General features: G+C 39.1%; 1 protein-coding gene across 13 annotated transcripts in view; it reads left to right on the top strand.

Moving 5' to 3' along the window:
* cadps2 (Ca++-dependent secretion activator 2) overlaps positions 1-14,124 on the top strand; it is a 718,900-nt gene that overhangs the window by 531,219 nt on the left and 173,557 nt on the right. For 7 of the 13 annotated variants that reach the window (XM_087997417.1, XM_087997409.1, XM_087997418.1 and 4 more), the window contains exons 15-17: positions 10,563-10,626; positions 13,568-13,691; positions 14,017-14,037. In XM_087997417.1, the coding sequence (XP_087853543.1) occupies positions 10,563-10,626; positions 13,568-13,691; positions 14,017-14,037 (209 nt within the window). The remainder of the gene's footprint in view (positions 1-10,562; positions 10,627-13,567; positions 13,692-14,016; positions 14,038-14,124) is intronic. The other 6 variants (XM_087997412.1, XM_087997420.1, XM_087997415.1 and 3 more) reach the window with 2 other exon arrangements.

Here is a 14,124-nt window from a genome sequence, read left to right as displayed (position 1 = left end):
TCAGCTGTACTTGCTTGCAGTATAATTTTTCCATTCTGTTTTTAATCGAACTGCCAGTGTAAGTTTGTCATGCTGTAAGTCCACCTATCACCTCTGCCTCTCAGTTGCAGCATACTGCACTGAGAGAGAGTACAATTCCAAAATGATGAGCTTACTAAAAGGTGCTTACAACAAAATACAGATGTCAGCATTAATTGTTCAACTATGTGCCCAGGCTTAATTATTCCCCATCCTTGGTATCAGTTCAGTTGAAGCCTATTTTTACTCTTGACTAAGTGGGTGGCGCACAGTATGGGGTTTAACACAGATGTAAAGTAAGTGTATCAGATTGGTAGCCTGTTAAACATCTGGACATCAGGCAGGATGTCTAACTGTGTCGGATCCGAGATTACCGGCTTTTACTTTCCTGTTAAAGTACAAACATTTCATCCACTGTGTGCAACTCCACAGATCAGCTCTGCACTTGGAAATGACACTGAAATATTAGTACATGGCTGTTCAATGTAGTCACTCAAATTACTCTGTTCAATATTTTAATGGAGATTATTTTGATGCACCTGTTAAAACATCAAAGTCAATTCAGACAAAATGCCGCTTTCACTTTTTTTTTATAAAATCAAACACTTCAGACAGAATAGGAGACCTTATAGGGACTCAGTTAAATTGACAAGCCTCTCCTGCAGCACTTTCCCTCACAATTAGGCCTACTTTGTGTTCTATTTCCAATTTAAAATAATGATAGTGTCTGCGATCACTACAAGGAGAAGAGTTAGTGTGAATTGAAGTAGATTGAATGTTGTGTGCTTTTCAATTTCTGTTCATTTGATCTCAATTCGGTAATCTTTAGAAAATGCGCTTTGGTTGGGAGCTGACTTCAAAATCAACATTTTGCATCAGATGAATAGACTTTTAATTCCAGCCATTTTCATTAAAATTACTAGTCACTGGCAGACTCAGTCTAAAGGTTACGTATTGGTATGTCTGTATTTCTCAGTATCCTTCAAATGGGCTGTGAGTTATCCACAAATACAATAGTCTGTTGTTACTATCAGCTACTGTTAATGTTGTTACTAAGTAAAATAGGTTGAAATAAAATGTCACTTGTATGAACAAGCATGGATACAACTAAAAAAAAATCAAATGGTCTCCCTTTGCTCAATATCATTTAAGTTCAGTCGATATTTAGAGAATTATTTATTTCTTATGGTTTACCAGAGTTTAAAACATGAATAGAGATCCAATTAAAACATATGGAGTCCTAGCAGGATTAGACTGGGGAAAGGTGGGAAGGATGTTCCTGATGACTGGGAATCCAGAATAGGGGTCACAGTTTAAGGATACAGGGAAGACCATTTAGAATCGTAGAGTTGTACAGCACGGAAACAGACTCTAATCTGATATCCAAAATTAATCTAGTCCCACGTGGCCCACATCCCTCTAAACTCTTCCTATTCATGTACCCATTTAGATGCCTTTTAAATGTTGTAATTGTACCAGCTACCACTACTTCCTTTGGCAGCTCATTTCATACACGCATCACACTTTGCGTGAAAAAGTTGCTCCTTAGGTCCTTTCTAATTCTTTCCCCATTCACCATAAACCTATGCACTCCAGTTCTGTTATCCCCTAACCCAGGGAAAATACCTTGTCAATTTACCCTATCCATGCCCCCCAATGATTTTATAAACCCCAGTAAGGTCACCCCTCAGCCTCCAATGCTCCAGTGAAAATAGTCCTCGCCTTTTCAACCTCTCCCTATACCTCAAACTTGCCAATCCTGGCAACACCCTTGTAAATATTTTCTGAACCCTTTCAAGTTTCACAACATCCTTCCTATAGGAAGGAGACCAGTTTTGCACACAGTGTTCCAAAAGTGGCCTAACCAAATGTTCTGTACACCCGCAACATGACCTCCCAACTCCTATACTCAATACTCTCACCAATAAAGGAAAGCATACCAAATGCCTTCTTCACTATCCTATCTACCTGTGACTCCACTTTCAAGGAGCTATGAACCTGCACTCCAAGCGATCTTTGTTCAGCGACATTCCCCAGGACTTTACCATTAAGTGTATAAGTCCTGCTAAGATTTGCCTTTACAAAATGTAGTACTTCACATTTATCTGAATTAAACTCCATCTACCACTCTTAAGCCCAATGGCTAATCTGATCAAGATCCTGTTGTACTCAGAGACAACCTTCTTTGCTGTCCACAACACCTTCAATTTTGGTGTCATTTTCAAACTTACTAATTATACCTCTTATGCTCACATCCAAATCATTTATATAAATGATGAAAAGTTGTGCACCCAGCACCGATCCTTATGGCACCCCACTGGTCACAGGCCTCCTGTCTGAAAAACAACCCTCTACCACTACCCTCTGTCTTCTACCTTTGAGCCAGTTCTGTATCCAAATGGCTAGTTCTCCCTGTATTCCATGAGACCTAACCTTGCTAATCTTCCCATGGGGAACATTGTCGAAGGCCTTACTGAAGTCCATATAGATAACACCCATAGCTCTGTCCTCATCAATCCTCTTTGTTACTTCTTCAAAAAACTCTATCAAATCAGTGAGACATGATTTCCCATGCACAAAGCCATGTTGACTATCCCTAATCAGTCCTTGCCTTTCCAAATACATGTAAATTCTGTCCCTCAGGATTCTCTCCAACAACCTGCCATCACCAATGTCAGGCTCACCAGTCTATAGTTCCCTGGCTTTTCCTTACCGCCTTTCTTAAATAGTGGCACTACGTTAACCAACCTCCAGTCTTCTGGCACCTCACCTGTGACTATCAGGGATACAAATATCTTAGCAAGAGGCCCAGCAATCACTTCCCTAGCTTTCCACAGAGTTCACCTGATCAGGTCCTGGGGATTTATCCACCTTTATGCATTTTAATACATTCAGCACTACCTCCTCTGTAATTTGAACATTTTTCAAGATGTCACTGTCTATTTCCCCACATTCTATGTCATCCATGTCCTTCTCCACAGTAAACACTAATGCAAAATATTCATTTAGTATTAGCGAGTTTTGAGAAGATTTGTAGCTCAGGTTGAGGATCTGGGTGTAGGTTTGCTTGTTGATGTTTTGTCACCATACTCAATAACATCTTCAGTGAGCCTCTGAATGAAGCACTGGTGGTGTAGCCTGCTTTCTATTTATATGTTTGATTTTCCTTGCATTGGTGATGTCATTTCCCATGGTGACGTCATTTCCTGTGGTGATGTCATTTCCAATGCTTTTTCTCAGAGGGTGGTAAATGGGATTCGAGTCAATGTGTTTGTTGAAAGAGTTCCAGCTGGAGTGCCATGCTTCTTGGAATCCTCGTGCTAATCCCTGTTTGGCTTGTCCTAGGATGGATGTGTTGTTTCAGTCGAAGTGTTGTCCTTCCTCATCTTTATGTAAGGATACTTGTGAGAGAGGGTCATGTTGTTTTGTGGTTAGTTGATGTTCATGTATTCTAATGGCTAGTTTTCTACCTGTTTGTCCAATGTAGTGTTTGTTACAGTTCTTGCAAGATATTTTGTAGATGATATTAGTTTTGCTTGTTGCTTGTATGTGGTCTTTCAAGTTCATTACCTGCTGTTTTAGTGTGTTGGTGGGTTTGTGGGCTACCACGATGCCAAGGGGTATGAGTTAGTCTGGCAGTCAATTCCAAGATGCCTTTGATGTAGCGGAAAGTGGGTAGGGTTTCTAGCCATGTTTTGTCTGCTAGTTTGGATTTGTTGCTCAGAAGTCGACAGACTGTGTTCATTGGGTACCTGTTCTTTTTGAATACACTGTATAGATGTGCTTTTTTTAGCTGATGTTTGAGCAACAAACCCAAACAAGCAGACAAAACACATCCAGAAACCCTAGCCACCCTCCTTCCATACTTAGCCACATCCTTACATATGGATGAGGAAGGACACCACTTCGACTGGGACAACACATCCATTCTAGGACAAGCCAAACAGAGACATGCATGAGAATTCCTAGAAGCATGGCATTCCAAACAGAACTCTATTAACAAACACATTGACTCGGAACCCATTTACCACTCTCTGAGAAAAAGAATAGGAAATGATGTCACCACAAGAAATGACATCACCATTGCAAGGAAACTCAAACATATAAATAGAAAGTGGGCTACATCACCAGTGTTTCATTCCAAGGCTCACTGTGACGAAATGTCTGAACACAAACCTTCCAGCTCAGCGAGCAAACTTACATTCAGAACTCGTTTAGTATCTCCACCATCTTTTGCGGTTCCACACATAGGCTGCCTTGCTGATCTTTGAGGGGCCTTCTTCTCTCCTTAGTCACCCTTTTGTCCTTATTGTATTTATAAAATCCCTTTGGATTCTCTTTAACCCAATTTATCAAAGCTATCTCATGTCTCCTTTTTGCCCTCCTGATTTACCTCTCAGGTATATTCCTACCGCATTTATACTCTGCCAAGGAGTCACTCGATCTCTGCAGTCTGTTCCTGACATATGCTTCCTTCTTTTTGATTGATCAAAACCTCAATTTCTGTCGTGATCCAGAATTCCCTACACCTACGAGTCTTTCCTTTCACTCTAACAGGAACCTACTGTCTCTGGACTCTCATTGTTACATTTCTGAAGGCTTCCCATTTTCCAGCCGTCCATTTACCTTCAGACGTTCGTCCCCAATCAACTTTTGAAAAGTCTTGCCTAATACCATCAAAATTGGCCTTTCTTCAATGTAGATCTTTAACTTTTAGATCCGGTCTGTCCTTTTCCGTCACTGTTTTAAAATGAATAGAATTATGGTCGCTGGCTCCAAAGTGCTCCCCCACTGACATCTGTCACTTGCCCTGTCTTATTTCCCAAGAGTTGGTCAAGTTTTGCACCTTCTTTCAAAGGGACATCCACATACTGATCAGAAAATTTTCTTGTACACACTTAACAAATTCCTCTTAGGAGAAATTTCTTCACCTGGAGAGTGGCAAGCCTGTGGAATTCTCTGCCACAGAAGTGCCTGAGGCCAAAACATTTGAATGTTTTCAGGAAAGAGGTAGATGTATTTCTTAGATCTAAGGGGATCAAAGGATATGCGGAGGATGCGGGAACAAGATACTGAGTTGGATGATACCCTGTGATCATATAGAATGGCAGTGCAGATTGGAAGCTCTTAATGACCTACTCTTGCTCCTATTTTCTATATTTTCAACTTCGAATTTTGTTCAACTGTTTTGTTTCATATGCACCCATATAAAAAAGTAGGAGAGTAGCCGTCATTGAGTCTAACATGTTCAATGATGTACAGCTAAGCTATCCAAGGAAGGTAGGCAGTCAGTTAACCAAATTAGTGAGAAACTTGAGGTGGACCTATTGAGCACAGCCTCCTGCTCTTTGGAGATGATTACTTGATTGGCAAGTCAGGTGCCATTGATGCCTTTACTCCATCTCCAAGCATGGCCAGACAGCTATGGCCATATGGGATTTCTATTTTTTCTTCCCAAAGCTGCAGAAATTATCTCCATTTTGAGATATCATAGTGATTTGTCTCACTCAGTAGTTCCCGCCTACTTATAGGGTTGAGAGCAAAGCAACTCGGACTCATTACTGGCTGTTTTATTGGGATCACCCTTTCCTAGTCCAACCACCATCCATTGTTGGTTACAGCACACAGGAACAACTTCCTAATTTTCCTCCTTCAGGGAAGATTACAAGTGGCATCCTGCCAGGGTTGCTTCTGGGTCTCTGATCCAAAATTGAGATCGATATTGGAAGTGAGGATCAATGAAAACAACTTAGCCATCTAACTTTTCAGACCTTTAATCGGAACTGCGAAATGTTTGGTGAATTTATAGTTTATAAATAAGAACAAAGTGAGAGAAAATAAATGTATAAAAAAGAACTCACTCTTGGTCAACCCATGATCTCAGACTGATGATGAGGTAAATTATCCGACATCACACCTACCTTCTAACGCAACAGTAACTGCCACATCTGGACACTTGCTCAGCAATCTGTTGAATGCTTGCATGAATCTGCATACACTACATGAGCTGACAAGCTATTCCATGACCAATAACCCTGAAATTGAACTAAACAGTTGGTGAAAAACACTAAGCACTGATTTGATTTATGTAATCAAACATTGAACCCATTCAGAAATTATGCTGTGTTAATCATATAGTCAGAAATTTTGATCAGTGTTCAGAACATTTGCAGGGAGATCTCCTTTATATTCAGTAGTACATGTAATCCTTGGGATCTGTAGCATTCAATCAGTCACATCCTAATGGAAATAGATAATTGGCAAAACAACACAGAGATGATGCCTATCTGCTCATGAAAACCTACTTAGGGAAGCAAATAAAGTACAACAACAAATATGTAGCTCATTTATTTTAGAAAAGTAAACTGAATAATTATACTTATGGATTAAAATGATTTAACTTATGAGCTAAGACCCTAGAATTGGTGTTTAAGCTGAAAGAAAATAGATACTGTGGCAGCACAGTGGCTCAGTGGTTAGCACTGCTGCCTCATAGCACCAGGGTCCCAGGTTTGATTCCAGCCTCGGTCGACTGTCCGTGTAGAGTTTGCACATTCTCCCTGTGTCTGTGTAGGTTTCCTCCGGGTGCTCCGGTTTCCTCCCACAGTCCAAAGATATGCAGGTTAAGTGAATTGGCCATGCTAAATTGCCCATAGTATTAGGTGCAGTAGTCAGAGGGAAATGGGTCTGGGTGGGTTACTCATCGGAGGGTCGGTGTGGACTGGTTGGGCCGAAGGGCCTGTTTCCACACTGTATGGAATCTAATCTAATCATATAGGCTTGATTGATTAATTGATTAACAAGTATCTCTCATATGCTGACAGTAGATTAGGACTTTGAACAATATCTGACGGAAGTAAATTCTTGACATGTCTTTTATAGATCTCAACACAAAGTAATTATTACAATATTGTATTTTTCTCTAATCAATATTTTTTCTCCTCCAGTTAAGATAGTTGAGAGATAAAACTGGAAATGCACTGTTTAAGGACAGGTGTAGTGTGCAACATTGTGCAACATAGTGCTACATGGACAGTTGGTGGAAATCTGCAGTGTGGATGGGCAAGTAATCATAGAAACTTCAAAACGAGCTATAGCAACATATAAAGGATTATTAACTAATCCTTAAACATCACCAATCCCAGAGAAATAACAGTCACCTTGATCTTATCTGATCTGTGATTTATCAGCTAACATACTGAAAATGATATTTTTGCAGGAATAAAGCTGCTTAAGCATTACACATTACTTTATTACTGTAATTTTAACCTTATTCATCAGCAATTTTCATTTAGAAGTTAATATTCAATAAAATATTCAAGCATTTAACCATTGCTTGCAGTTTTTTTGTTGAAGACGTCATTCTTCTAACTTTAGTTATGTTTTCTCATCAATATGACCTAATCTATTTTAATTTTATTTTCTCATAAAATTATTAAGGTTTAAGTTTAAGCAAATGTGCTTTTTCTACCTACCCTAGTGCCCTGGTTCCCAAAGTCTATTTCAGATATTGGAGCAAATTCCAAAACAGATTTGATTCATTGAACTGACTGTCAAAGACTGACGATTGATTCAATGGTGTTAAGCACTGATCTCACACGTCCAGCAGAGAGCTACAATCGAAAAGAGCACAGGTCAGAAATAGGAATACGATACTGATGCTTCTGTTCTCATTGCCACCCACTGCAAGTATAGCTTCCTTTTAGATGTGCAGAATTTGTCGTGTCAGCACAGCAATGCCATAATATTACAAAGTGTCAAATATGGAAGCACTACTACTGTCTCTGAATATGGACCAAATGAAAGAGATGATTGTTGACTTCGGGAGGACACAGAGCGACCACTTTCTGCTGGACATCGACAGCTCCCCTGTGGAGATCGTGAAGAGCGTTAAATTTCTTGGCAGTGAATCTCACCTGGCTCCTCAACACTAGCTCCATAGCCAAGAAAGCTCAGTAGCATCTCTACTTTCTGTATAGGTTGAGGGAAGCCCACCTCCCACCCCCCATCCTCACCACATTCTATGGAAGGTTCATTAAGAGTACCCTGAGCTGCTCCATCACTGCATGGTTTGGGAATTGCATCATCTCTGATCTTAAGACCCTACAATGGATAGTGAGGACAGCTGAGAGAATCATCGGGGTCTCTCTACCGTCCGTTATGGACATTTACTCCACACACTGCATCCAAAAGGCTAACAGCATTGTGGGAGATACCACACCCCCCTCACTCAAACTCTTCTCCCTCCAGCCATCTGGCAGAAGATACTGGAGCATTCGGTCTTTCACGGCCAGACTGTGCAACAGTTTCTTCCCCCAGACCATCAGGCTCCTTATCATAGTATGATCAGACTCTATTCCATCTGAAACACTTTGCAAACTTTGAATTGCTACTAGAACGATGTTTTATTATTTGTCATTCTTTTATTACACTGTAATTTGTACACCATTGTGCCTATAGTCTTGATATGTCAGGAATTTCTAAGCTGTCTTACGTGTTTTGCACTTCTTATGCACTTTATGCCGCCCTGTGTATGATTGCACAGTTTGTGCTGTCCATGTAGCACCCTCAGTCGTGGAGGAACGCCGTCTCATTTTTACTGTGTCAGTTGTACTTGGTAGAAATAACAAATAAAGTTACTTTTGACTCTTGATTAACTTGCATTGTTGAACAAGAGTATAAGGTTTGGTTGTGTGAGAAGTTTGAATGTAGAGCTTTTCAGCAGCTGAATTGTATTGAGATACCACAGCACTGGTTAACCTTTGAATGCTGTAACTTTACACAATTTAATGCTTTCACTTTTGTATTATTTTCAGGTGCATGATTCTATTCTAGGATGTAGCTCTTCCAGTTAGACAATACAGAAATTTATCACCCAGCTTTATACCACAAAGTATTCACTAAAACTGTAATTTACAATGTCAACAATGGCTCAATCAATCACTCACTCACCTTGGAGTCAAAAGGTTTTGAGTTCAAGTTCCATTCCATTGACTTGTGCACAGAAGTCCAGGCTGTCACTCCAGTCTAAAGCTTAGGCAGTGCGACATTTTTGGTAGAGCCATTTTTGAGGCAAGATATTAAACTAAGGCCCTATCTGTGATCTTGACTGATTGTAAAATATCTCATAAGCATTTTTTGAAGAAGAGCAGACAGGTTTATTTCCCAGTGCCATGGCCAATATGTATTCTTCAATCAATGTTACAGCTTAAGATTATTTGATTGTTACTGTATTGTTTGTAAGAGATTGTTTTGCATATTGGCTGCTATGTTTACCCCATTACAACAGTGACTACAAAGTTAGTTAATTGGCTACAAAGTGCACTCAGATGTCTGAGTTTGTAAAAGTAACTTGAGTCATAGTTAAAGAGATATACAGCACAGAAATGGACCTTCAGTCCAACTCGTCCATGCTAACCAGATATCCTAACCTAATCTAGTCCCATTTGCCAGCACTTGGCCCATATCCCTCTAAACCCTTCTTATTCATACACACATTCAAATGCCTTTTAAATGTTGTAATTGTACCAGCTTCCACCATTTCCCCGGGAGTTCGTTCCATACATGCACTACCCTCTACATGAAAAAGTTGCCCCTTAGGTCCCTTTTAAATCTTTCCCCTTGCACCATAAACGTATGCCAACTAGTTCTGGACTCCCCCACCCCAGGGAAAAGATCTTATCTATTTACCCTATCCATGCCCCTCATGATTTTATAAACCTCTATAAAGACTAATTAAATGCAGGTTATTTTCTCTTTAGCTCTTCAAATTTTAATTTTAAAAAGTTGCGTATACACATGAAAATCTAAAACAAATGTGAAACCTTTCCAGACATTGGATAGTTCTGGAAACACTCAAAAGGTCATTCTTGATGAAGGACTCATGCCCGAAACGTTGATTCTCCTGCCCCTCAGATGCTGCCTGACCTGCTGTGCATTTCCAGCACCATACTCTCGACTCAAAAGGTCTAGCAGCTCAGTGGGGAGAAAAACAGAGCAAACATTTCAGGTTTGTGACCTTCCATTTGGACTGAGAAAGGTTTGAGCCAGTAGAGCGGAGGGAGGAAAAAAAACACAAAAAGGAGTCTGTGATAGTCTGAGGGGTTAAGGAGCTTGCAAAAGGTTGCATGGCTTGAAAGAGTGATTGTGGCATAGGTTAACGAATGAAAAGAAGGTCTTGTTGAATTGAGGATTCTGAATACCTATCGTGTGAAAGCAAAGTAAAGGAAATAAGAGAGAAACTCCAAACCTTCAAGAAACAAACAAAACAAAATAGGGCAAGGGTAATGATTTAAAATTTTTGAATTTAAAGTTGAATCCAAAATTCTGCAAAGTTCCCAAGAGGTGCCCTGCTCTTTGATGTAATTTGTTCCAATTATATCCAGTTTGTTCTTTACTGATTAACCACTGGTATAGTTGATTATTTGATGATATGATTATATGCATTTAGCAAGCCCTACTTAAGGTCTGTAACTTATTATATAAAATTGTGCTATAGTTTTTTTTAACATTAAAGATTTCTGAATTTTTCTTTCATGTCCTAGGTATTGTTTTCCATTTGGACGACCAGAAGGTGCACTAAAAGCCACACTCTCTTTGCTTGAAAGGGTATGTTCAAATTGCGATGAAAGTGTATTCTTAATTCTTAGTTTTGTTTTAATACCTTTGCCCTTTGTTGCATGCATGAATAAGTCATTTACTGAAGATGGTTCATAAATCATGTTGATAAGTCTTGTTTCTTTTATGCAAAGTAACTTAATAGAACTGTAGTATAATTTGTGATTCATGATTCCACAGTTAGTTCTCTTAGCCATCCAAATGTATTTGGAAAGGTTTCAATAAGCAGAGAAATAAGCATGTTTCTAGGCTTTATGAGCCTTTCCTTCAATATCCATTATTGTTTATGCATAGTAAGGTAAAATCCATTGGCTAGATGGTTCTTCAATTAAATCAGAAATACCCCCTTTACCTATGGTTTCAGACATTATATTCAGGGCATGCTATGAGCACCATTTCTAGTTTGTCAGCCCAAGCGTTGACAATTAAACATGAAGTAGTAGAAGTATTTAAAGAGAATCATTTGTTTGCTGCAATTCAATGGGGATTTTCATTGTTTTGACCATTAAGAAGGAGTTGCGAACAATTAATTAGTTTTAGCTGACAGGTGCAATTGCAAAAAAAAAAGTTATGGATGTAGTCAAGGGACTTTAATATGTTTATTAATAAGTAGGTTCATTGTACATTGATAACACTGGACAGGCCACTAAAATAATCAGCACAACATTGCCATTGAATATTGGATGCATAGCAAAGGTAGAACACACACATGAGGAGACATTATTTGAACACAGTCTTTGATATTAGTGAGACATTTTGAGAATGAAGTGTTTGCAGATACTGATAATTGTTAACTGCACATGCCCACTTTTGATTTTTCTGATTCTGCACATGTGTATGCGCAATAAAAAATCTGATTGAAATTTTTTTTGTATAATCTGCCTTGCTTCAGATCTGTTTTACATTTACCAACATACTCTTTCATTCAGTTCTTTTCATTTTAAATGTTCACTAGCTTAATTTCATTAGCTTTTTTTTAAAAACGTGTCTGGTGTTAGCAGATGCAGTCTTTTGAGAACTGTCTATTTTTATATACAGAACTTAAGGCATTTTTAGTGAATTGTGTGGAACCTCAGAACTTAAAGGGGTAATGTATGAGGAAAGATTGATTACCCTGTGACTTTTCTCTCAAAAAGAGAGGACTAAGAAGGGATATGGTGGAAGTCTTTATGGTTTTGCTATGCCTCGATAAACGAGATTCAAGTAAACTCTTCTACCATATACATTTAAGCAGAATACATTATGATTACACATAAAGCAAAGGTGAAAATGCAGCTTGAAGAAATTAATGAGCATGGACCAGATGACCAACAGCAGTGCAGAAGCTAGAAAACTTAATGATTTCACAAGAAAAGGGACTTTTTTTGTCAGAGTAGTTTTTGTGGTTATTAGAACAGCCCTAAAGAAATACTGTACATGGGACAAATAGGAACAGAAAGTGCAAGGAATAATCTAAAGACCTGGCAGTGGGTGTGGAGAGAGAAGTACATTTACTGTTTCAAGTCCAGCATGACTTCATTGGAATGTTCCCATCTGTTCTGCAGCATCCACCTTTATGAAGGGAGGATTTATGCGAAAAATAGGGGTCAAAATGCCCTTGGAGAGCATGAATGCTATTCAGTTTTGTGTTAGATCATGTACATTTCATAAAAAGGCAGGCAGCAATAATTAATTGTTCAGTTTCTATCATCATCAAGAAAAGTTCAATGATAAAACTGACCTCCTTTTCACTGTGAAACAGTCACAAACAAAATTCTTAAAACCATATGCGAAAGATGCTCAACAGGTCCAGCAGCATCTGCAGAGAGAAACAGGCTCAAGTCGAATATATACAAATTACTGCGGATGCTGGAATCTGAAACCAAAAGAGAAAATGCTAGAAAATCTCAGCAGGTCTGGCAGCATCTGTAAGGAGAGAAAAGAGCTGACGTTTCGAGTCTAACTGACCCTTTGTCAAAGCTTTTAGACTTAGACTCGAAACATCAGCTCTTTTCTCTCCTTACAGATGCTGCCAGACCTGCTGAGATTTTCCAGTATTTTCTCTTTGGGTTCAAGTCAAACATAACTCTTTTCATAAATGCAACACTTCTTGTTTCTTTTGATTTCAGGTCTCCAGCATTTGTTTTACTGAGAATGCAGATTAACCTCCATTTACATTTCAAGATGCACCTGGGCTGTTTTCATATATTAAAATTAAAGTGTTAGTAATTTATTCATAGTACAGGGCAGCGATAGCAGTGCCATATCGACATGGAATCAAATACTTTCAGATTTTTTCCTCACAGTTTGTTCCCTTATTCCCTCCTTTCCTACTGGTGATATACAATACAGAGTAAACATATTCATGAACATCAGATGTAATCCACTACTTTCATGCCTATTGTCAACTCATCAATAAATAACCAGGATAGTGAATGTCAATGGATTGTTCATTTGCAGTGGACATCATAACCAAGACCAATTCTGTCCTCAAATAATTTTCACATATGTACTTCCAGTAGCAGTCGGTAGACAAGTCATAAGGGAGATCTCAGCACAAATTGGTCTTTTCAAAATAATAAAGAATACTCCAGCCTTGGGTGTGCGTCTGTGTGAACACATTCTCCCCGGATCCGCGAGGGTTTCCTCCAGATGCTCTGGTTTCCTCCCACAGTTCAAAGATGGCCATGCTAAATTGCCATGTAGTTTCCAGGGATGTGCAGGCTAGGTGGATTAGCCATGGGAAATGTTGGGTTACAGGGATGGGGTGGAGGGGACTGGGCCTGGGTGGAATACATTTCAGAGGGTCGGTGTATACTCGATAGGGTGAATGGCCTGCTTCCACACTGTAAGGATGATATGATTCCATGAAAATTAAGTGGGGATGTTAGGAGAGAAAATGTCATGTGAGGCATTACATACTTTATACATTTGCTTATTTTCTTTGATAAAGGTTCTGATGAAAGACATAGCCACTCCTGTGCCACCTGAAGATGTCAAGAAAGTAGTACGAAAATGCCTAGAGAAGGCTGCTTTGATCAATTACTCTCACCTATCAGAGTATGCCAAAATCGAAGGTTGGTATGTTTGATATAGTTATCCATGTGGCATAGAGAGCCAATTGAGATAATTAACTGAACACTTTGTCACGAGTATTGTTTCCCATTGAACTAAACCATGCTTCTGCAAATGCATATTGCTTCATTAAAATCTCATTTGGTGAGCTTCAGAATCTCCTTCAGTTCATTGCATTAATCTGCCTCATGGGACCTTTCACTAAAGCTGTTTTTTTCTAGTCCCTTGTGGAGCCTTGTTAAATAAATAGTTTCTGTGGATTTATTTTTTTTCCAATCATTGGCTAATTTATTTTCTCTTCTTTCTACACTCTTTTGTCATTTCAAGCAGCCAGTGGAAAAGAACCAGGTAATTGGATAGATGCACTGGTTGATGGTTACACCTCTTTAAAATAAGTCATTGCTCGACAATAACTGTCTGTCAGATACTATCCTC

The sequence above is a fragment of the Chiloscyllium plagiosum genome, unplaced genomic scaffold (assembly GCF_037043375.1).
Source record: "Chiloscyllium plagiosum isolate Xiang-an unplaced genomic scaffold, Cpla_swu_hap1 HiC_scaffold_19, whole genome shotgun sequence".
Classification (NCBI taxonomy): domain Eukaryota; kingdom Metazoa; phylum Chordata; class Chondrichthyes; order Orectolobiformes; family Hemiscylliidae; genus Chiloscyllium; species Chiloscyllium plagiosum.
The sequence above is the reverse complement of the archived record's forward strand: the minus strand, read 5'-3'. Positions and strand labels throughout refer to the sequence as shown.